Source organism: Dermacentor variabilis, chromosome 7, assembly GCF_050947875.1.
Source record: "Dermacentor variabilis isolate Ectoservices chromosome 7, ASM5094787v1, whole genome shotgun sequence".
Lineage (NCBI taxonomy): Eukaryota > Metazoa > Arthropoda > Arachnida > Ixodida > Ixodidae > Dermacentor > Dermacentor variabilis.
In genome coordinates, this window is record NC_134574.1 from 71,714,791 (window position 1) to 71,738,029 (window position 23,239).

The window sequence follows — 23,239 nt, forward strand, 5'->3', positions numbered from 1 at the left end:
TGAAACGACGACGTCTGTGTGGCATGAACGTGCTGAAGCGATCTCTGCGGCCACACATGCTGAGAATCGGAATTTCACGCCACTGCTGCGGGATGCTGAACGCATGCGGCGTCGAATTGGAGAATATCTGCACTTAACATAAAACATATCGACTAGATATAAAGACTATCAAACTAGAGAGAAATAGACACGCAGAGCAGTCAACGCTGCAGATTGTTCGTGAGCGGTAGTGTGCAAACGACACAGGCAGTGTGTTTGTACAAGTAGTGAGAACTGTTCTGATGCTTCATATGCTTACAAATCCGCACTGTGTAACGTGGTCTCGCCAACATTCGCCTAGCGTAAATGCGTTCTTTTTGTTATTTTGTTTTGATCGAATAATGGTTTTATATGAGTATACGGCTCCTCACGAAACAGACAGATGATAGTGCCTCGTTTATGGGCTTGATGCATTTCTGTACAATGCTATTTCATGTACTAGTGTCATCTAACGATGAAAGCAAATTCATCCATTTAGAAACTTTTTTCAAGGTAGTGCATAAATAGTCGACATGTACTATACAGCAAAACAATCAGTTTAAAATAAGAACAGCGCGAGAGACAGGGACAAGTGAAGAAAGACACACCATAGCGCTGTTTCCAGCAACTTTATAGACGAAGCGAAGACCATGTATATATACTATAGTGTGGATGCACGCGCAGAAACAGGGGCATCAAAACCATCAAATCGATCGCCAGGAAAATTAAATCACTTGCCATGTCTTGACAATACGCGAGGCACATGTGCAAGGCTTCAAATTGATTGAGATATGTAATCTCTCTTTGTGCTAGTGCATTTGACGAGGAACTTGCACACAAGCCTTCAATCTTTCTCATGTGATCCGCTTCACAAATCAATCACACAGAAACAATCAAACTAAATGGAAATCACATCGCATCAATCAAATCACAAACAATCAGTCTTGCTAATTCAATAACTTGATCAGCGGAGACATAGTCTTCGCGATATTTTACAGATTAAGGTTACGATAGCCACAGTATAGGCGCCTTGCGCTAAAGCTTTTCAAAGATGACAGCAGCGCCAGAAATAGAGAAAAACAAACAGTTGAGTTCAGCGGGCTCTTCGGTTCTGAACTCATTTACAGCGACAACGGCATTGTGCGCCAGTGAAGACCAGCATGTTATTTTTGTTTCTTTGTTTTGGTTGCCTGCTCGCGCCTCAAATTTCCGTTCACTGACAAAGAGAAACCGGAAAAAACCCAGTGGTTTTAGGGCTGTTTGTTCAAGGGTAAGGCATGCGGTCGTATAAAATGTGAACGGATGAATGACGGAACCGACGCAATATACAAAGCAAACCCAGCTGCATGCGCTAAAGTGTTGTCGCAGTACAAAAAAAAAAGAAGGAAAGAAAAAAAAAGCCTGACGAGCGGGAGAAAAAAAAAATGCGAAGGTCGCGATGCACATCGCCGTGACAGGTCTGATCGTTTATCACGATTGTCGGAGACCTGGAAAATATCGAAGCGTAGATGCTCCGCATGACTTGGGCCTGTTTGCGGCCGAGGCCAAAAGCGCGAACGTCGCTTGAGCTTGAGCTTGTCAAAGCTGGACGTGTAACACTCGAACGAGCGATGTCAAGGTTGTAGCGCTGTCAGTCCGAATGTTACCTTTTCTTCGCATCCCTGCCGGAGTCGACGCGGGGGCTAATAAGTGAGAGAGTCCCTACGCCATCGATAGCCGGTAGAAGGTGCGTGTACATTTCCCCGCACCTTCTCGACGCGCTAGTAAACAAAGGTGGCGTACACGATGATGTAAGTGCACGATATTATCACGTGTACGTCATTTATTTTTTTGCTTTTGACGGCGACCATATTTTACCGTATTCTCACTGTTATGGATTTGTCGTTCGGTAGAATTCGCGCCTCTAGATCTGTGGCGTTTCCTGTTTACGCGGTTTCTTTGCGTGCTCGCACCCAAGGTGGCTGCCGCGACGGCGTCACAGCAAACAATGTACGCGAGAACACAAGTGGTGACGCGAGACGCCGACTCGCGTCGCTCGCAGCGGTGACGACGTCACAAGCGCACCTTGCTGGCCTCGAACTTGTCGGCGCAGGTGAGGAGATCCTCGCGCACGATGCCCAGCAGGCAGAGTGGCGGCAACTTCTCGAAGTCGGTGTGCGGGTGCCGGTGGCAGCGCATGATGAGCCGCTGCACCAGCTCCTCGTTCACCCACGAGCCGATGTCCTTGGCGATGCCCGTGTTGATGCCGTTCGTCAGGATCCACATGGCGGTCGTGTTTGCCGCCTACCACGAAAGCGCGACAGCGCCGGCTCTGAATTGAAGCTGGCCAGGTGCCTTCCTCAATTGTCTACACGCTGCGTTTCTACTCGGACATTTAAGAAGATGCAATATAGGTGACTGCGTCGTTATTCAGCGGCGATAATCAATGCACCAGGGCTCGCATTCACATGACACTCTTACGGTGGAATTTTTCCTAAGAGCGAATTCCAGCTAATCGTTACGCTGGACGCATCATTAAAGAAGGCGGCCAGGGCCAAGAGCACTTAAGAACGAAAAACTTGGTGAATGGTCCCAGTTTTCTGTCAAAGAATTGTAAATAAAGTTGTAAAACAAAGCCATAGTAGTCGAAGGCGATTAATCTTTTTTCAGTGGCTACTCCCAATGATATCGAGACATGAAGTTGTATTTCGTTAATGAATTCAAGTACTACGCGTCATGCCGTTTACTATTTTCTACCTACGAGGTGACATCTGCAAACGCCACAGTACACAAACACCATGAGAGAACGAGGAAATTGATTTGACAATGACCCCATTCACTTCAACTACTTCGGTGTCAGTCGTCATCATCTCAATTTATTTACGGAACGAGTTCCAGAACTACGCTTAGGGCGCTCCGCTTACCATAATAACTGGGAAAAACGCACTTGGGGACCCGATAAAGCAACCGTATTAAACCCATGCATCTATATCCAATAATCCTATCTACACATATCGGGGATCCCACAAAAATTTGTATGGGCATTTGTTAGAAGAACGAACCGATTGGTCTTGTACTCCCCTGCTGTCTCGTAACTATCACATTATATTTCCTCATACGTTGCACATCCCTGCATCTGTTTTTACGATTACCTATTTTTTTTACGCGAAAGTGTTTTATGCCAGGCTCCACTGGAACTCTATCCTATGTGCGTACGTCACGCAATCGTCACGCAAAATTCGCGAGGTGGCGATATTTTGCTGCTTTTGTGCCACCGTCATGGTTAGGAAAGCAGGCATAAAAATTGTAGGAAAGTTTGCGTTATTAAAGAAATTGACCTCTTGGCGACGTACATTTATTGTGAAAGGGGATGAAAATGTGGCTGGCAGGTTGGACAAATATAAGGATTATAGCAAAGACGGTAGTGCTTGGAAGTGTATTGTTGTCATACTATGCCGTTTTAGGCCTACCTTGGTTAGAAACGTTCGCTTTAACGAATTGTGCTCTTCAGGACGTTCCAGTGAGGACATTTAGGAATAATTTGCTTTATCAGTAATTCCGTAGACCATATGGAGGATAACCTGGACACCTATTAAAATAACTGTAGTAAAGCAGTACCAGTAGTCGTGCAGAATGTAGTAATAGTAGAAAAGACAGCAGTGCTTCAAAGTGTCTTGCGGTCTAACTCAGTCAGCGTCTACGGGAGAGGGCGTTCCTGGCGCGTTTCTTGATGCTCAGCAGACAATGAGCGGAGGCTGTCGCCGATGACCTTAGGCAAGATGCAACGACCGCAGTACGTGAGGAGCTGCCGTGGCGTAGGATGACGTTGTGAAGGAAACAATCCGCGACGTCTGTTATGAAACTGGTGGGCATGGCTCGCATAATGGCGCATCATGTCATATAAGTTAAAATACGCCAATGTTATGCGGCACATTCTGCTTTTTTTTTCAAGACGAGCGTTATTAAGTACCATGAACTAGCTCCTACATTCTATTCACACCGCGATTTACTTGCGCGCTACTTGTACGGCCCCCTTTTGGTATATCGATTTCCCGCCGTACTTTGTGCGATTTCATTTGCAATCGACGTCACAGGATGACGTGGCTCACGTATGATCGCATATAGAAGATCGTAAAAGAATTATTATATTATACCCAATTAGCGGAACATCCCGTTGCTAAGCCACCACAAGCTGCTTTAAGCCTCAATAAGCTCCGCCAATAAGCTTTATAGGTTTTGCAGACGGCACGCCTTAAGTGACGGTGCCTCTGTGGTGCAAACACGCGCTAGAGGCTTTGCTCTACTGAAACAGAAATAACGCGACGATAACGGCTATTCCAACAGAGCTAGCATCATCGGACAGCGTTTTGACAAAACACGAGTTACCCATGGATGGATGGATGGATGGATGGATGGATGGATGGATGGATGGACGGACGGACGGACGGACGGACGGACGGACGGACGGGTGGATGGATGGATGGATGGATGAATGGATGGATGGATGGACGGACGGACGGACGGATGGATAAATGGATGGATGTTATGAGCGTCCCCTTTGGAAAGGGGCAGTGGGTTGCGCCACTAAGGTCTTGCTATTATACTGCCTAACGTCCTACCTAGGTTAAAAAAGGAAGAAAAAAGAAAGAGAAGACTATGAACTCCTATAACCAAATTTGCCCATGGATGGATGGATGGATCGATGTTAGGAGCGTCCCCTTTCGAGCGGGGCGGTAGGCTGCGCCACCAAGCTCTTGGTATTATACTGCCTAATGTCCTACTTATGCTAAAAATTAAAAAAAGGGAAAAACACTATGAACTAATTATCATAAATTGTTTCTTTCCTGATTTTGTTTTTTACTCTTTAGTTACTCATGGCAGGTTTCTTTTCCCCTGCCGCCAGCCATGAGATTATTTCAGCCTCTCCAACTTTCCGCTTGACCTTCTTTTTTGCTGTGTTGCCCACCCTGCAGGCCGCATACTTGCTGGTAAGCTTCCTCGTTCTTTTCCTCCACTGTGAATCAATGTTTTTCCTGCACAGACACCTGAACACTCTTCCAGCCCATTTACGTTCTTCCATATTCCTCAGCCGTTCTTCATACTCAATTTTACTGCGAGATTCCCTCACTTCAAAACTAGTCTAGCCCATATCACCATGCACACCTTCATTTGTAGTCTTCCCGTGAGCGCCCAATGCGAGGCGACCCACTGACCTTTGGTTCCCATCGAGCATGATTGTACCCCTGATTTAGAGCAAACAACCGCATTTCCAAAAGTAAGTCCTGGAACCATTACACCTTTCCAGATACCTCGGAGGACCTCGTACCCATTGTATCCCCATAGCGCTCTGTGCTTCATTATGGCTGCATTTCTCTTCCCCTTCACTGTTACTATTTCTTCCTGTGTTTCCATATATCTATTGCCTTCGTCTATCCATATACCAATGTATTTATATTCTGTTACCCGAGGTATTTCCTGGCCCTGTATCTCCACTGTCCATTGTTTTCATGGAATAACATAACACCTGATTTTCTAACACTAAATTTCTAACCTAAATATTCGCCTCCCTGTTCACAGATATTAGCCAGACGCTGCAAATCACTTTGCTTGTTAGCTAGCAACACAATGTCGTCCGCATAAACTAAACCAGGAAGCTGCTACTCAACTACTATACCCGCCTGTTTGTGTGAGAGATTAAACCCGATATTACTTCCTTCTAGCGCCGTCTCCATCCTCACCATGCACATCATAAACAGCAGCGGGGATAAAGGGCACCCCTGCCTCAGTCCCATGTATAACAGGCGAAGCGCCACCTGCACGCAGGAACACGCACGTACCTTGATGAGTCCCTCCTTGAGGTTCTCTAGCTGCCTCGGAGCGCTCCACTCCTGCCAAGTGGCCAGGCTCGATATGACCACGAGCACGATGCGGGGAAGCGTGAACTTCCACTCGCGGGTGAAGATGGTCAGCACCTCCTCGATGCTGATGTCGTGGGTCACCCGGATGTAAGGGCGGCCCTGCGGGGAGAAAGACGAATGCGGTCCCTCGTTACGCTTGGTGCGAATTCCACCAAGCTTCTTCGAAAGCTTGATAGTTGTAGCACACGCTAATGTACCCATGAGAAAGAATCGTACGAAGCAGACAGACAGTGAAGCCGGGGAAGCACGCATAATGCGGCAGGTGAGGTTTCGGCTTCCACGTGCGCCCCCAAGCGGTGTTTTCGTTCACTTTCGTCTTCCTCTTCCCTATCATTTTGTACATTTCAATAAAAATGACAGTTCACATCTATTGTGCTTTCCCTCACTCAGTTATTTGCCTAATATTGTCTAACAAGGTGTAGAGCCACTCGGTTCCCCTTTTCGTTCTTTTCCCACTAAAAGAAAGTCGTCACTCGGACACAAGAATGTATATATTTGTCTGACAGGATGCAATCTGGTACGGCTGAGGAAAAATGCGTTTGCGCCAATATTCAGAGGCTGCCGAATAAGAAATATATAAGGAGAAACAGCAATAAACAACCAAATGCAAATGACGTGCGCAGATAGACACAAACGAAAACAGCCAACAATCAAAGCGGAAGGTACTTCGTGCCTAAAACAAGGTGCGCAGCATTATATATATATATATATATATATATATATATATATATATATATATATATATATATATATATATATATATATATATATATATATATATATGGACTTGAACTTTAGTTCCATTCACTCAAATAATTTCAGTAAGTTCATTCGACATGAATGGCCACCGAAAGCTTAACACAAAAAAGTCCTCGCCACTTTCTTACAGGTGGCTGTGTACATTCACTCGGCAGAATATTCGTCGCCTCGTCTCTATTTTTCTTAATACATAAATAGAAAAAAAAGAAGAACAACACTGCGCAACCGACACATTTAAACATAGTAAAAAAGACAACGGCACGAAAATTAGGTTGAAGATAAACACGCACTGAAGTGCACCAAATACGCAACCTCCGACACCTGCTATCGCTAACACAAGATAACAATAAAAATGGAATATATAGCCAAGCAGTAGCGTAATATTAAATACGCACGTAAAAAGCCAAAAATTTCCCAAATTTCAGTTGTTACAAGGTTGAAAAATTAAGAGAAGCTCATAAAAATAATTTTTATTCTTATTTTACTTATTTAGTATACTGATAGATCTGGGGGAAGCCGCAGCGGAGGGTCAATAATGCATGTAAACCCTGAGAGACTCTGGAGAGGTGTGACAAATAGCTGCAAAGTCAAAAACCGGGATGGTCTATAAAAATAATTCCTAGGGTTCTACGTGCCGAAATTGCGATCTGATTATGGAGCACGTCGTAGTGTCTGGTCTCAGCCTTAATTGTGACCCCCTGGGGTTGTCTAATGTGTCCCTAATTAATTTTCAAGTACACGATAATTATTGTATTTCGCCCACATCGAAATGCGGCCGGGATAAGACACGGGTGTCGACAAGTTGCTGATGGTTATGACGTCACTCAGCAGCGCAATATCGTAGCCACACTGCAACCCCGCGAGTGAGACGGTCAATAGACAGTATTCTTTGGTTACAGAAGCAAAGTGGAAAGAGGACAGGCAGTTAGTTCGGCGGGAAACAAGCACGAAACCAAGTACAAAGAAATAACGTGACTACGTATTGAAGTGCGTTTGCACTGCAAGATTAACAACATGAGTGAAATATTATCGCGAATAAAATTTAACACAGTTTTATTCAGTATTACCATAGTAGTCCCGCGTTAGTGACTCATTCGTGAAATATAAATGCATTATGTAAATTCCGCACTCCTAATTGAATGCGTAGAACATTATGAATACCGTAAAGGAAGAATATCTTCACGGTGACTGAAAACAGCGGATCAGATCAAAGTAAAATATCAATGAGAACTCTAAATATAAAAATACATATAATGGTAACTTTCAAATATTGCGTCTAACGCACTGCGTCCGTTCCTAGAAACGACTTTCTAGAAACGATTGAAAGAAATACGGCTCTCCTACAATATTGGAATTAGGAAAGCTAGGGCCACTCTGTTATTCGTAGAGCTAATCACAAATTCTGAACTTGTTCTTTGTCAAGAAATAGGCCAACCGCGTAAGCATCATCAATATGACGATATACGTGGCCATGCTGGAATGAAAAATTTAGTGACGAAACGGCACATTCCGCAGTCAACTGAGCGAAAAATAACTTCTGATTGCTGAGGTAAGCTTGAATGATACGCCTTATGAAGTCACTATAGTGTAAGCTATATCATTCATAAATGTAAGAAAATAAATCAGTATTACTTAAATCTGTGCACGGCATTTTTTCCCCATTTGCAAACTTCACATGTTTGAAGATGGAAACATTCCGAATTGCCAAATAATTTTTGGAGCAGTCAGAATTGTGCAGAACGCAACTACTCCACAGGTCAGGTTTCTGTGGAAGTACGGCCAAAATCGGAGACAAACCGCAGCATGTGGATATGGCGAATCCGTCGTAGCGTAAACTAAAACAAGCACCAAGGACTCAAGGCCCAACGCCATAGGGTCGCTGCTAGTGTCCGGTCTTATGTCTTTTGTGTTCATTTTATTTGCGCATAACGGCTTCACAAAGTATGAACCAGCTAGCCCAATAACACGTTATTTCACGTGGATCTGGCTTTACGCAGAGTTACGCCGTATACACAGTGCTGTGGAAAACGTGCTGCAATTTTTGAAAAATGTAAAAAAAGAAGACACGTTTGAAAATTATCGACCTGAGCGCCTAGAGCACTCTATGCAAAATTTTGTCTTTCTCTAGCGATACCACACACAGAAATATATTCTCAGCACAACAATGTGCTACCAATAATTTTGCTTGCAATAAGCCTAGTGTAAACGCTCCCTTTTGGCCTGTGCAGCACGCAAACTTCTCTAGGCATAAACGAAGAAAAGAAACGAATTATAATTACTTCATTAAAATCTAATTGGTTGCAGTGATGATGATGATGCTGTTTGAGATTTAATGGCGCAAGGGCCAGGTATGGTCAGAGAGCGCCATGCTAGTGGTAATGAATTTGTAGTGGTCTGATGGGTTCTGTGAATTTAATGTGACGTGACTGTAAAGGGTCCTAAAAGAGTTGGTGTAAATTGCATGAAATCTACACGTAATAAAATTATGGCAATGATTAATGACGCGTACTATGATCACTAAAATGCATTAAGAAAGAATTATGAAATACATAAAATTTTGCGAAATGCTAAAATTGCCTAAAGCACTACTGCCTCGCCAAATCTCTTGAAACACAAGGGCCTAGAGGCATGTGCTATACGAAACAGTATATCACAGCGCTATCCTCTGGAGAGAGGAGGCGCTCCGAACTAATGGGACTAATAACATGTAGCACAACATCTTTCAGAAAACCTAGGACTGCGTTGGTGTCAAAGAGCGGTTCTGGGCCGAGCAACATTACAGGATGAAGGGGAATGTGTTGCCGGTATGCTAAGGGAAAATGTTTCTTTCAGATTCGGCTTTCCGACACTCCAGGAGGACGTGGAGGACGGTCAGCCTCTCCCCGCATCTCCCACATTTTGTAGGCTGATTTCCAGTGAGTAAAAAATTATGTGTGCCAAACGTGTGTCCTATTCTTAGACGACAGAATAGCACATCTATTCGGCGTGATTTTGTTGAAGAAGTTCAGAACCCTATTTGTGGCTTTGTTACGTTCAGCTTATTATTTGTTTACATGTCCCACAAGCGTTGCCAGTATTTTCGCAGTTTCCCGCGCAAGAAGGGCCTCAGATCTGTGACAGAGACTGCAGCGATAGGATTAACAGAATACGATGCAATTGATGTGGCCATCTGGTCCGCCAGAACGTTGCCTTCAATGCCCCTATGACCCGGCACCCAGCATATGATGACATGCTGGTTACATATATACGCTTTAGATAGGACGGAATATAGTTAATTGATTACTGGATTTTTGTGCTTACAAAATGACATCAAGGCCTTCAGAGCACTTAGGGAGTCCGCATATATAACAGATTTTTTAGTTTTGTTTTCCTTATATGCTGCACAGCCGACAATAGTGGGTAGGCCTCAGCCGTAAAGGTGCTTGTTTCCGGATGCAGTACATCGGATTCCAAGAATGAGGGACCGACGACTGCATAGGACACCCCGTCGCGTGACTTCGATGCATCTGTGTAGAACTCCGTGCAGGAGTACTTGTACTGGAGTTCCACGAAATGCATACGGATTTTTATATCTGGGGCGTGCTTTGTAACTTGCATGAAAGTTAAATCGCATTGTATTATCTGCTACTCCTAAGGCGGTAGCAGCTTAGCTGGAGGCATTAAACGATGTTTGAGGAGTGGCACATTCATTTCAGCACTAATCTCCCTGACACGAAGTGAAAAGGGCTGTCTTACAGAGGGACCATTACGAAATAGTGTAGCATATGTCATATCGTTAACGGTATTAAAAGACGGATGAGGATTAGAGTGAACTTTCAGAAAATATGTTAGGCTGATGTATGTTCTCTGCAGATGGAGTGACCACTCATTTGATTCTACATATAAACTTTCAATGGGACTTGTTCTGTAAGCGCCAGTGGCCAGTCGGATTACTAGATGGTGGACCGGATCTAGTATCTATAGCGTGCTCGGGGCGGCAGAATGATAGATAACGGCACCGTAGAGCAATCGTGATCGAATTAGGCTCTTGTGGAGGTTCATCAAACATTTCCTGTCGCTGCCCCGTGTTGTGTGGGATAAAATTTTCAGTAAGTTCATTTTTAAGCATTTCACCTTGAGATACTTTATGTGTGGAATAAGGGTTAGTTTAGAGTCAAGTATGATGCCTAAGAACTTGCGCTCCTTGTTCACAGGGATTTGCTGACAATAAATTTCGATATTGGGATCTCGAATGAGCCCTCTCTTTCTTGTGAGAAGCACACAAGAACTTTTGTACGGGTTCACTCTAAATCCGTTTTCGTCTGCCCATTTAGATACTTTGTTCAAGCCCTGTTGTACTTGCCTCTCACACACTGCAAGGTTGCAGGATTTGAAACCTATTTGTATGCCATCGACGTAAACAGAATAAAAAATGGCTGGCGGTAATGAAGCCCGAAGCGTGTTCACCTCCACGATGAAGAGCGTGCAGGTAAGCACACCTCCTTGGGGTACACCAGTTTCTTGCATAAAAGGTCGCGACAATACATTGCCGATTTTTAAGCGGAAGGTACGTTTGGACAGATAGCTTTCTAGTATGTTTAGCATATTTCCACGAATACCCATCCCCGACGAGTCTCGTATGATCCCGTATCGTCACGTTGCGTCGTGCGCCTTCTAGATATCGAGGAACATCGATAAGAAGAACTGTTTATGTACAAATGCATCGCGGATATTTCCTTCAATGCGTACAAGATGATCAGTTGTGGACCGCCCTTCTCTAAAGCCACACTGATAGGGATCAAGCATATTGTTCAGTTCAAGGAAATGTGTTAATCTACGATTATTCATTTTTTTCAAATAGCTTACAAAGACAACTTGTAAGAGCTATCTGGCGATAACTTGCCACCAAGGAAGGGTCTTTACCCAACTTCAAGACGGGAATAACAATAGCTTCCTTCCATGAGGATGGGAGGTATCCGGCAGCCCAGATAGAGTTGAAAAGTGCCAGAAGTGTCATTTGTGTGTCTTCGTGTCAGTTCTTAATCATGTCATAGATGATTCTATCAGCTCCCGGTGCCCAGCTTCTACATGTGCTCAATGCAGCTTTAAGCTCGGCAATATTAAAAGGACGGTTATATGGTTCATCCGGACGGAATTTACGATCAAGTGTCTTAAGTTCAGCTAATTGCTTATATTTGAGGAATGATTTTGTGTAATGTGTGGAGCTTGATACATGTTCGAAGTGTTCGCCCAGAGCGTTCGCCTGGTCCTCCAAGGAAGTTCCATGGTCGTCCACTAAGGGCAGAGGGTGGATTTGTTCCCCCTTTATCTTTCTTACGCCATTCCATACTTTGAACTCTTGGTTTTAGGAAGTGGTGCCCGAGAGAAACCTCTCCCAGCTAGCCCTCCTTGCCTGTCTCGGTGTGCGCCTTCCTTGTGACTTAGCGAGTTTAAATTCTATGAGGTTTTCTGCAGTCGGAGAGCGACGCAGCAAACCCCGGGCTTTGTTTTGTTTCTTTCGTGCAAGTCTGCACTGCTCATTCCACCAGGGTACCCGTCTTTTAGAAGAGAGACCTGGTGTTTGGGGAATAAACTTTTCAGCTGCGTCGATTATAAAGCAAGTAAAGTTAGTTAGTTAAATGGGGTTTAATGGCGCAAAAGCGGCTAAGGCTATGCTGCGCCAAACACGAGGTGTTTTAAAATCCAGTGAATGAAGGAAAATGCTTTGTTAATAATCTATATTTTATGTAGAAGTCCAGTGTCGTCTAGAAATTTACGGATGTCACATAATGTCACTAGTGGATCATCACCTAAAATTAGAGAAGGGTGTGGAGGTATGTGTAGTTGATATAGTTTGTGCAAAAGTGTTCGTCTGTGTGTTTCAGTCTGGGTACATGTTAGTAATATGTGTATAACTGTTAGTGGCTGTTGACATTTCTCGCATGTTGGTGTGTCTTCTTTCGTAAGTAAGTAATTGTGTGTGAGGTGTGTGTGCCCAATGCGTAGTCGGCATAAAACTACTTCGATGAACCGCTCCTGATGATAGCATGACTTCCACTCGCCAACTATGGGTTTCGTGAGATGTAGTTTGTTGTCAGCACAACGGTCCCATTCGCGTTGCCATTTCGCCGTTAAGGCTTTTCTAATCGCACGGATGCTATCTTTGTATGGAAGTGTTGTGTTTGTTATATCTTTGTTCGCTGCCATCGATGCACATCTATCGGCTGCTTCGTTCCCCGGTATCCCAACATGACTTGGTACCCAGCAGAAGCGGATTGATCTCCCATATTTATTAAGCGCGACCATGTTTAATATATCCCCTAACAGGGGTTCACACTCAGATTTCAGATTTAGAGCTTTCAGTGTACTTAAGGAATCAGTGTATATGACTGTGTTTTTGTGCTTGCCAGTGATAATCTTTTTAACTACTACCCATACAGCATAAACTTCAGCAGTGAAAACCGAAGCATGTTTTGGTAGACGAATACTTGTTTCCCAATTGTCTGTTACGGCCCCTACGCCCACGTGTTCTTTTGTTTTGGAGCCATCCGTGTAGAATTCCATGTGATTTTGATACTTCTCCTGAAGAGCACGGAATTCTTGTATGATGTGTTCGTGTGGAGTGTCTCTTTTCTTTAAATGTGTTAGTGTCCAGTCACACAACTGTGTGAAATGGTACCATGGGGCCAACCGTTGTGGTTTCTTGGCAACCTGGAGGACTTCGTGGGGAATGTCATAATCCTGACAGTACTGCTCATACCGCAGGACAAGTGGCCTAATCATATTCGGTTTATTTGTGTAGTGTAAGCGTGAGTTGCACTGCGTAAGGATGTTGTAGCATATGTGTTGAGGTGATGACAGAATTCTGAGTACGTAGGAAAAAGTGAGTAATGCTCTGCGCTGCTGCAAGGAGGGTTCATTACACTCAACATATAAACTTTGAATGGGTGACGTTCTGTAGGCACCACTTGCCAGTCGCAATCCAAGGTTATGTACTGGATCAAGTAGTTGGATGTAGGACTGCCTGGCTGAACCATAGACCACGGAGCCGTAGTCTAAAAGGCTACGCACAAGAGACCGGTAAATACGTAAAAGACAGGTTCGGTCGGAACCCCAGTGCTTATGAGACAAAACTTTTAGGATATTCAATGCTTTATTTGCCTTAATTTTTAGTGTTTTAATGTGTGCTAGGAAGTTTAGTTTTTTATCAAACATTACTCCCAAGAATTTACATTCTTGTTTTGCCGGCAGTGCGACATCATTCAATTTTAGAAGCGGGTCTAAGTACAATCCTCGTTTTTGCGAGAATAGCACTGTAACGGTTTTTTGAGTAGAGAAACGGAAGCCATTTTTTTCAGCCCACTCCATTAGTTTATTAATTGTTATCTGGAGCTGCCTTTCACATGTATGTAAGTTTGAGGCGCGGCACGCTATTTGCAGATCATCGACGTATATAGAGTGCATGATAGAGGGGGGAATGACTTTGTTAACAGAGTTCATTTTTACTATGAAGAGTGTTGTGCTTAGTACGCATCCTTGTGGCACACCATTTTCCTGAATGAATACACGTGACAGCACCGTTCCTAAACGCACCTGGAATGTTCGGTCCGACATGAAATCGGCTAGACATTTCAGCATTCTACCTCGGATTCCTAAATCTGCTAAGTCCCTTAATATACCAAACCTCCATGTTGTGTCGTACGCCTTTTCTAAGTCAAAGAAAACAGTGAGACAATATTGTTTGTGTAGGAAGGCCGCACGTATCTCGTCTTCTAGCCGGACTAGGTGATCTGTTGTGGAGCAACCTTTCTTGTATCCACACTGATGGTTATCTAGCATGTTTTCTGTGTCAAGGACGTATGTCAATCTTATGTTGATGATGGCCTCATAGGACTTTGCAAGACAACTTGTGAGTGCTATGGGTCTATAACTGGTTGCTGTTGTGGGAGACTTTCCGGCTTTCAAGAACGGGATTATGATAGCTTTCTTCCACTCTTTGGGCATTTTCCCCGTTTCCCAGATTATGTTGAAGAAATGAAGCAGGGTCTCAACTGCTTTAGGGGATAGGTGAGCTAGCATTGCATAGTGTACCCTGTCCGGACCGGGTGCTGTTTTTTTGCCACTAGTAAGGACTCTGTTGATTTCTGGAAGTGTTAGAGGGCCATTATACAGTCTTTCTGAACTTCCTGTGGTCGGAAGCTTCAGTTTTTCTGCTAATTGTTTATGTTTCAGGAATGCAGCAGAGTAGTTTTTCGAGCTTGATATATCATGGAAATGTTGCCCTAATATGTCTGCTTGTTCTTTTATATTTGTTTGTGTGCCTGGAGGTGACAGTATGGGGATAGTGTAAGAAGCGTAATCGCCTCTAAACTTGCGAAGCTGATCCCACATTTGTTTGGATGTTATTGAACTATTTACAGACGATACATAATTTTTCCATGACTGTCTTTCTGCTTGTCTGCGTGTGTACCTGGCTTTCGCTTTTGCTTTTTTGAAAGAGAGTAGATTATCTTGTGATGGGTATCGCCGAAAGATACCCCACGCTTTGTTTTGTAGTTTTTTTGTTTGCGTACATTCTTTCGTCCACCAGGGTTTTAGGTTTTTTCTTAGGAAGCATGACGATTGTGGGATTGTTTCTGCTGCTGCAGCAAGTATACAGGCGGTGATCTGATCGTTCATTTCATCTATGGTTAGCTCATCTGATATGTTATCCAGAGTGGCCTTTTCGGTAAAGAGGGGCCAGTCTGCTAGATGGAGTTTCCAACGGGGTGGCCTCAGTGGGATGGTAGGAAAAGTAGATGTTCTTTTAATGATAGCGGGCATATGGTCACTACCATAGGGGTTCTGAATAACATTCCACTGAAAATCGCAAAAAAGAGATGGAGAGCACAGTGCTAGATCTAAGCAACTCATAGCTCCTGTGCTTGGGGAGTAGTAAGTAGACGCACCTGTGTTTAAAAGGCATATGTCATTTGTTAGGATAAAATCTTCAAGCGTTTGACCCCTGTTGTCAGTAGTTTTACTACCCCATAACGTGTTATGCGAATTAAAATCACCGCCTATTAAAAATGGTTCAGGTAGCTGGTTTAAAATTAACTCTAGGTCTCTTACGGTAAAATCTGAATGCGGCGGAATGTATACTGAACAAATGGTGATGGTTTTGTGAGCTAAAACGGTGACAGCAACGGCTTCTATGTGAGTGTTAATGGGAATTTCTCTGGCTGCTATACCAACTGGCAGAACAATGGCTACACCACCTGACAGCCGGTTCGCCTGACTGCGGTCGCGCCGTACAACAGTGAAACCTTTTAAAAAGTTCTTGTGTTTTTCGCCTAGGTTGGTTTCCTGTAAGCACAGGGCCACAGGAGAGAAGTTTATTAACAGGTCTTTTACGTCACCTAAGTTATGAATGAGACCTCTACAATTCCAATGGATCATGAAAGCCATTATGAAATTGAAAGGTAAAAAATGATATTAACGAGTGAATGGGAGATAAGAAAGATGTTAGGTGACATGGATCTGAAGAAGGCAGATACAAACAGAGCGATAACCCTTAGGTTATCGCCTTCTTATTTTGAGTTGTTATTGGGATTTTGTCCCTCTTACCGCGCTCGAGGGAGCGCTTATCCTTCGGTGTCGGGGACACCGGGGTTTTTGTTTCGACCTCCATTGCTCTCTCTGAGGCGCTGGAGGACCGAGAGTTTGGCGCCGAGACACGTGTCTCGGGCCTTGGAGTTCGCTTGATCTTAGGACCCTGCGGGACTGGTGTCTGCAGGGCCGTTGAAGAGGGCGGAGCAGTACTGACTGCTTCCACCACGGGGGCGGGAGGAGTCACTGCGGCACCACTGCGCGTGGGCTCGGAGGACTCCGGAAGCCTCTGTGACGCTGCCCCCGCCTGCGTCACATCGGCATAACTGCGTCGCGGAAGGTACGACAGTCGTTTTCGGGCTTCAAAGAACGATATTTTTTCTTTGACAGTTAGTGCTATTACTTCTTTTTCTTTTTTCCAGCATGGGCAAGACCGCGAGTAGGCTGGATGGTCTCCTTTGCAGTTAGTACAATGTGGGGAAGAAGTGCAGTTTTCAGATTGATGATCAGTTGAGCTGCATTTAGCACAAGTTGTTTGTCCTCGGCATGCATGTGAAGCATGTCCGAATCTTTGGCATTTGAAGCATCGTCTGGGGTTTGGGATATATGGTCTCACATTGACTTTGACATATCCGGCATCGAGAGAGGTAGGCATTACGCTTGTTCCGAAGGTGAGTATAACGTGTTTAGTGGGAATTTCTTGATCGTTTCTACGGATTACTATTCTTTGTACTTTTGTTACATTTTGTTCTTGGAAACCCTCAAGGAGTTCCTCATCGCTCAGTCCAATAAAGTCTTCTTCAGATATCACTCCCCGGCTTGTGTTCAGTGTTCTATGTGGTGAAATTGTCACTGTGGCGTCGCCAATACTGGTAAGGTCAGTGAGCTTCTCCACTTGGTCTTTATCATTCAGTTCTAGGAGGAGGTCCCCGCTAGACATTTTGGAGGCTTTGTACGTCGGTCCGATTTTTTCTTTCAAGCATTTGGCTACAAGGAATGGTGAGAGTTTTCTTACTGGCATGTTGCTTTCGCTATGTACTACATAGTACTTGGGGAAGGATGGAGCGTTGCCCCGAAAGGAGAAATGGAATGGTACTTCGGTGCGGCATCTTTTCAGACGCCGATCATAGACGAGAGAGGTTTGTGCTGCCATAGAAAATGAGTATGTTCGGCAACAGCGCCGACCGCCCACCACGGAGCCCAACGAGGGGACGCGGCAGAGCTTGTGTACAAGCCTGCACGACGCCAGCCGTACGCCGTCGCTATAACCAAATATGGTGTACCCAAGGTAGGATATCCACACAAGGTTAACCCTTGCCACAATGGAGAAAGGAAGTAAATGGAAGAGAGAAGAAGACAGGAAAGATCGAAAAGTGAGGGATAAAGGCGAAGGTTTGGGGAGAGAGAAACAGGAAGAGGCGACTGCCGATTTCCCCCGGGTGGGTCAGTCCGGGGGTGCCGTCTACGTGAAGCAGAGGCCGAAGAGGTGTGTTGCCTCCGCCGGGGGGCCTTAAAGGTCCTAACACCCGGCATCGGCTCAACCTCCAGGATCCCCCTTTCCCCGGACACGGCTAAGCCGCGCACGGCTACACGCGGGAGGGTCCAACCCTCGTGTGCTCGGGTACGTGGTGTCGCAACACACCAAACGCCTGCTGACGCAGACGCCCCTGCGGGGATAAAGCAAGTAAAATATGCTACTGCATTGTCTATGTTAAAATCAGTGATAAGATCTCGTGATAAGTAAATTGATTCTTTAAAATTTATGGATTCAATGGAGGCTAGTTTCCACCGGGGGGTATGTGGGGGGCATTAGTGCTGACGTATTCAATTTAGCATTACAGGGAAGTGGTCACTTCCAAATGGATTATTCATCACATTCCATTCCAGATGAGGGAGAAGGGAAGCGGAACCTATTGCTAGGTCAATGGATGAATATGAATTGTGTTGAATGCTGTAATATGTTGGTTCCTTCTTATTAAACAGGCAGGCACTAGAGGTCAGAATAAAGTTTTCAATGAGTCACCCTCTTGCGTCACAGCGCGCGTCTCCCCACAACGTGTTGTGGGCGTTAAATTCGCCCAGAAGTATGTAGGGTTCCCGGAGCTGTTTTATGAGGTTATAGAAATCAGCTTTTTGGAGGTGATAGCTTGGGGATATATATATCGCACAGACAGTTACTAACTTATTGAAAAGAATCCCTCTAATTGACACTGCCTCGAGGGGCATCTGTAAGGCTACCTGGCGACAAGCTACGGACTTGTCTGCAAGGATTGCTACACCGCCGGACGAGGTGTTAGCCTCATCACGGTCCTTGCGGAAAATGGTGTACTGTCGGAGGAATTTTGTGTGTTTTGATTTCAAGTCTGTTTCCTGTAAACACAGCACTTTTGGATTGTGTTTGTGGATGAGTTCTTGCACATCATCAAGGTTTCTAAGGAGACCTCTGACGTTCCATTGAATGATTTGTGTATCCATATTGGAAGTAAACAGGTGCTGTGTGTACGAAAACGGAAGTGATGCCTTAGATTACAGAGCTCTTTCGAGGCCCTGTAATCGGGGTTTTGCCCTTTCTGAAGCGTTCGAGGGAGCCTCGCCGCTCCTTAGGCGTTTGGTGCGCCTTGAGGACAGGTTTAGTGTCCATTGCCTCTAGTGAGGCTCCGGACACGTGCTCTTGCGAGCGAGAAGATACCGGAGAGAGTCCCGCCTTGGAGGGCAAGACCCCTGCGCCCACCAGCCCGGAGGTCGATGGGGCACCCTGAGGGATTTGGCGGCGCCGGCTGTTGCCAGCGCTCGAAGGGGCCGGGGAGGTTGGGGCAGCCTCGGCTGCGCCCACTTTCGGGGTCGATGGTCCCTTCTGCTTGGTTGGCGGAGCAGCGCTAGCTGCAACCGCCGTAGGGGCAGATGGCGTAACTGCCGGCTCACTTCTAGTGGATCGGACAGACGCCGGAGGCCGTTGTGACACTGGCCCCTGACGCGCCACTTCGGCAAAGCTTTTCTTTGGCTGGTATGCTACCCGGCTGCATGCCTCTTTGAACGATATATTCTCTTTTACTTTGTTCATTACAGTTTCTTTTTCCTTCTTCCAGGAGGGGCACTACCGCGAGTACGCGGCGTGATCCCCGTCCCAGTTTACACAGTGGAGAGCGTTCTCACAGCTTCAGAGGTGTGTTCTTGGGCAATGCATTTCGCACTAGTTTGGCGGCCTCGACAGCTCTGTGAGCTGTGGCGGAAGCGCTGGAATTTCAAACAACGGAGTGGATTTGGCACGTACGGCCTAACACGGGGCTTGATGTACCCGGCCTCGACTTGACTCGGGCAAGACACTTGAACCAAAGGTAATTATTAGGTGCTTCGTCCGAATCTCTTTGCCATCTCGCCTCATCTTTATTCTTTTGACATTGATCACATTTTGCTCACTGAAGCCCTCCAGGAGTTCCGCTTCAGTCAGCTCAAGCAAATCATCATCCGACACAACACCATGGGTGGTGTTCATTGTGCGGTGCGGGGTTACTGTTATGTGGGTGTCCTCAAATGACACTAGTTTCGGTAGTTTCTCATATTGTTTCAGATCGCGGAGCTCTAAGAGGAGGTCACGGCTTGCCATCCTCGACACCTTGTAACCTGGACTAAAAACATCAGTCAAGGACTTTGAGACGATTCGCACTGCTTTGTTTAGCTTTTCAGAATGAATAACGTGGAAGCGGGGATACTTCTGGGTTTGGTGTCCGAAAAACTTGAAGACATCTTCGGTGCACCCTCGTTTCTGAGGGCGATCAACAAGGGAGGGGAAAGAAGTTTCCATGAAAAAATGTATACATTCGGCAACAGCGCCGACCACCCACCAAGGAGCCCAACGAAGGGACGCGGCAGAGCTTGCATACAAGTCTGCACGACGCCGGTCGTACGCCGTCACTATAACCAAATATGGTGTACCCAAGGTTGGATAGCCACACAGGGTTAAACCTTGCCGCCGAGAAGAAGGAAGTGAATAGAAGAGAGAAGGAGACAGGAAATGTCAAAAACTGAGAGATAAAGACAAAGATTCGAGGAGGGAGAGAAAGGAAAAGGCAACTGCCGATGTCCTCCAGGTGGGTCAGTCTGGAGGTGCCGTCTATGTGAAGCCGAAGAGGTGTGTTGCCTCCGGCGAGGGGCCTTAACGGTCCAAACACCCATCATCATCTCAACCCCCAGGATCCCCGTTTCCCCAGACACGGCTAAGCCGCGCACGGCTACACGCGGGAGGGTCCAACCCTCACGTGCTCGGGTACGTGGTGTCGCAACACACCAAGCGCCTGCTGATGCAGACGCCCCTGCAGGGTGGTTGCAGTGACCAATTAAAGACAAAGTAATTGATGATGATGATGAAAAGCTTTATTTATCGCTCTTTAAAGGAAGGGGGCAAATGAATAGAGGGTGGGGTATCCTCTCAGCCCACTCCAGGATGGCCTCCTGAAGGTCGGGCCTCGAGCTGCGCAAGGCAGCCTCCCACTGCTCCTCACTAGTTATTAATTGCATGAGGAAAGGGGGATGGGGGTGCTTAGGGCACTCCCACATGATGTGGTTTAAGTATGCTTTGGGAGAGAGACAGAATTTACAAGAGCAAGGCAAATGGAGGCATGAACGGGGTGGAGGAGGTAAGGGGACGGAAAGGTGCGAGTCTGCAGCTGTCGCCACAGAACTTCACACCTGCGCGGGGATTTGCGCATGAGTGGCGGAAAGGTTAAATGGTCTAATCAGCAGTGTGTGCAGATGTCGTGGTAGGTAATAAGTCGATCCCGCGCTGTAAACGGCGCCTCCTCCATGGCGAGGTCCGACACATCTGATGCCCGAGTCCGGACTGTAAATCCTCGGGCACCGGCATGAGCCACCACGTTTCCGGCAAGGCCCGCATGCGCGGGAGCCCAGATTAATGCCACAGTTTGATGGAAAAGATGGGCCAAGAGGAGGGAAAGCGCTGGCTTAGAGACCCTGCCCGCTCCGAAGTTATGTATGGCTGCTTTGGAGTCGCTAACGATAACTGATGAATTTGCGATTGTGAGGGCCAGGGCTGTGGCCGCTTCCTCCTCCTCCTCCGAGGAAGAGCCAGGAATGGAGGCGGCCGCGGCGACCTGGCCGTGAGAGTTAATGCCTGATGTTGCATAATGATTTCTGTTCCGGTTTTCGGCGGCATCAACATAGAGCACGTCTTTTGAGGTGGAGAATTGTTTTTGGAGAGCCTTTGCTCGCTGCCTCCTGCGCTGTTTGTCGTGCACAGGGTGCATGTCTTTAGCAAGTGGGGGGATGCAGAAATTGGTAAAAATAATCGATTACTCATTCGCTACTTCCCTGTCAACCCTTAAAGCGACAGCGTTAAGGGCCCCGTGTCGCAGGAAATCCGGCGTCGGCGTCCCGCGTCCAGTGTCGACCATAGTCTCGGCAAAAAATATTCCGAACCATGCAAACCCAACCACGCATACCCAACCACGCAGGCCCTCCATGTGGCGCAAGGAAATTACTGAACTAATTGAATTCCTCAAGATAATATCGGTAGAAAAATTTTAAAGTACGATTTGCCCACAACGTATAGACACGATAGCATCCGATTGTTTTTGAATATACCAGACAACATAATTCTGTTACGCGAAAACTAAAAAAAAATCTGGCGGAGTGACGTCGTCGATAATGTGGTATTCAGCAGCTGCCACTCTTGCAGGAACCCTCGGTAGTCTCTGTCTGAAATTTCGTGCATGGGCCAAGCATAGCGTTCGCTGCCAGCGCTTCCCGGCAAACATTACTGTTACATGAGCTGCAGTTGCCGGCAAGCGTGAGAAGCAGTCAGGAATATTTGAATGCTATCGCGTTCCACTGTTAAAGGCGCAGCTTAAGCGTCCTCCATTTTATTATTAAGATTGCCCACATATGCAGCAAACAAGACGATCTGGATTGGCTCTTCCAATGCGTACCCTGTATTAGCACGTTATCTTCGATAACAAATGCTTTTCGTTTTCGTCTGCTTTCGTCTTTGTTTTTCTTGTAAAGACATCGGCAGCTACACTGAAAACCCCCAAGACGCGCACGCTGGAGGGAAGGGTGGTGTTGTAACGTATGAAACATTGTGCACAAGATTGTGCTTGCTAAATGCTGCGATGCTCACGTTTCAGTCTTCTATGAAGCAGGGCGCTTCATTGCTGTTGAAGCTCGAGGAAGGCGCTCCCGATAGGCGATTTGTTTTTGTTTTTGTTTTTTGCAACAAACGTCTGAAGTGGCCATCACGATCGAGCCATAGGAGCCGCGGTTCACATCGTTGGCCAACATCTGCCGAAGCGACAAGAAGGCGGGACAAAAACTGAGCGTCCTAGTTTGACACTCTGAACATGCGCCTCTGCGAGACACAATCCGGATCGTTCTATTATATTTCCTTCCTAATTCAAGTGCTCAAAGCTTAGGTGCTTGTTGCAGCTTGAAGCGCTCATAAACCACCTGGTCACGCGTAATTAGTTGCTACGAAAACTAACTAAATTACAGTGAGCTTTACAGCGCAGAGAAAATAATAGATCATTTATAACGCTACCAAAAATGTAATTGACTACAAGGAACTGGACAGTTTAGAATAGCGCTTGCAACCAAACGTAAATGCATTACGTACGTAAAGAAATAGCGCTGTCCTCACTACGCATGCCCCGAACGTTACTGGGTTGCTGTGGTTTACGTTGCTATGGTAACCTACGTTATATGGCAAGTTTAATGTTCGTAATGTTTACGCACGCTAAGAAATAGCCATGTCGAACATGGAGGCACCCGTAGCTCCGGCTTCAGCGTGAATTCTCGTAATGGCTACGTCCTCACTCTCACTGATCGCCAATAGCTGTTCAAACGAGCTTTCGCTTCCTCTAAACGCACCTGAAACGTTAGTTATGAGCGCATAGTGCGTCGAATTTCTGAAATCGTTCGGCGTAGGCCTAACGAGACGCGTCCACACAGCAGCAGCAGGATGATTGCTAAGGAGTTGACTTGGATGA

General features: G+C 45.9%; 1 protein-coding gene across 1 annotated transcript in view; it reads right to left on the reverse strand.

Moving 5' to 3' along the window:
- LOC142587523 (transient receptor potential cation channel subfamily M member-like 2) overlaps positions 1-23,239 on the reverse strand; it is a 147,628-nt gene that overhangs the window by 118,614 nt on the left and 5,775 nt on the right. Inside the window, exons 3-4 of the mRNA XM_075698598.1 lie at positions 5,835-6,014; positions 2,083-2,301 (exon numbers count right to left, since the gene is read on the reverse strand). Coding sequence (XP_075554713.1) covers positions 2,083-2,301; positions 5,835-6,014 — 399 coding nt within the window. The remainder of the gene's footprint in view (positions 1-2,082; positions 2,302-5,834; positions 6,015-23,239) is intronic.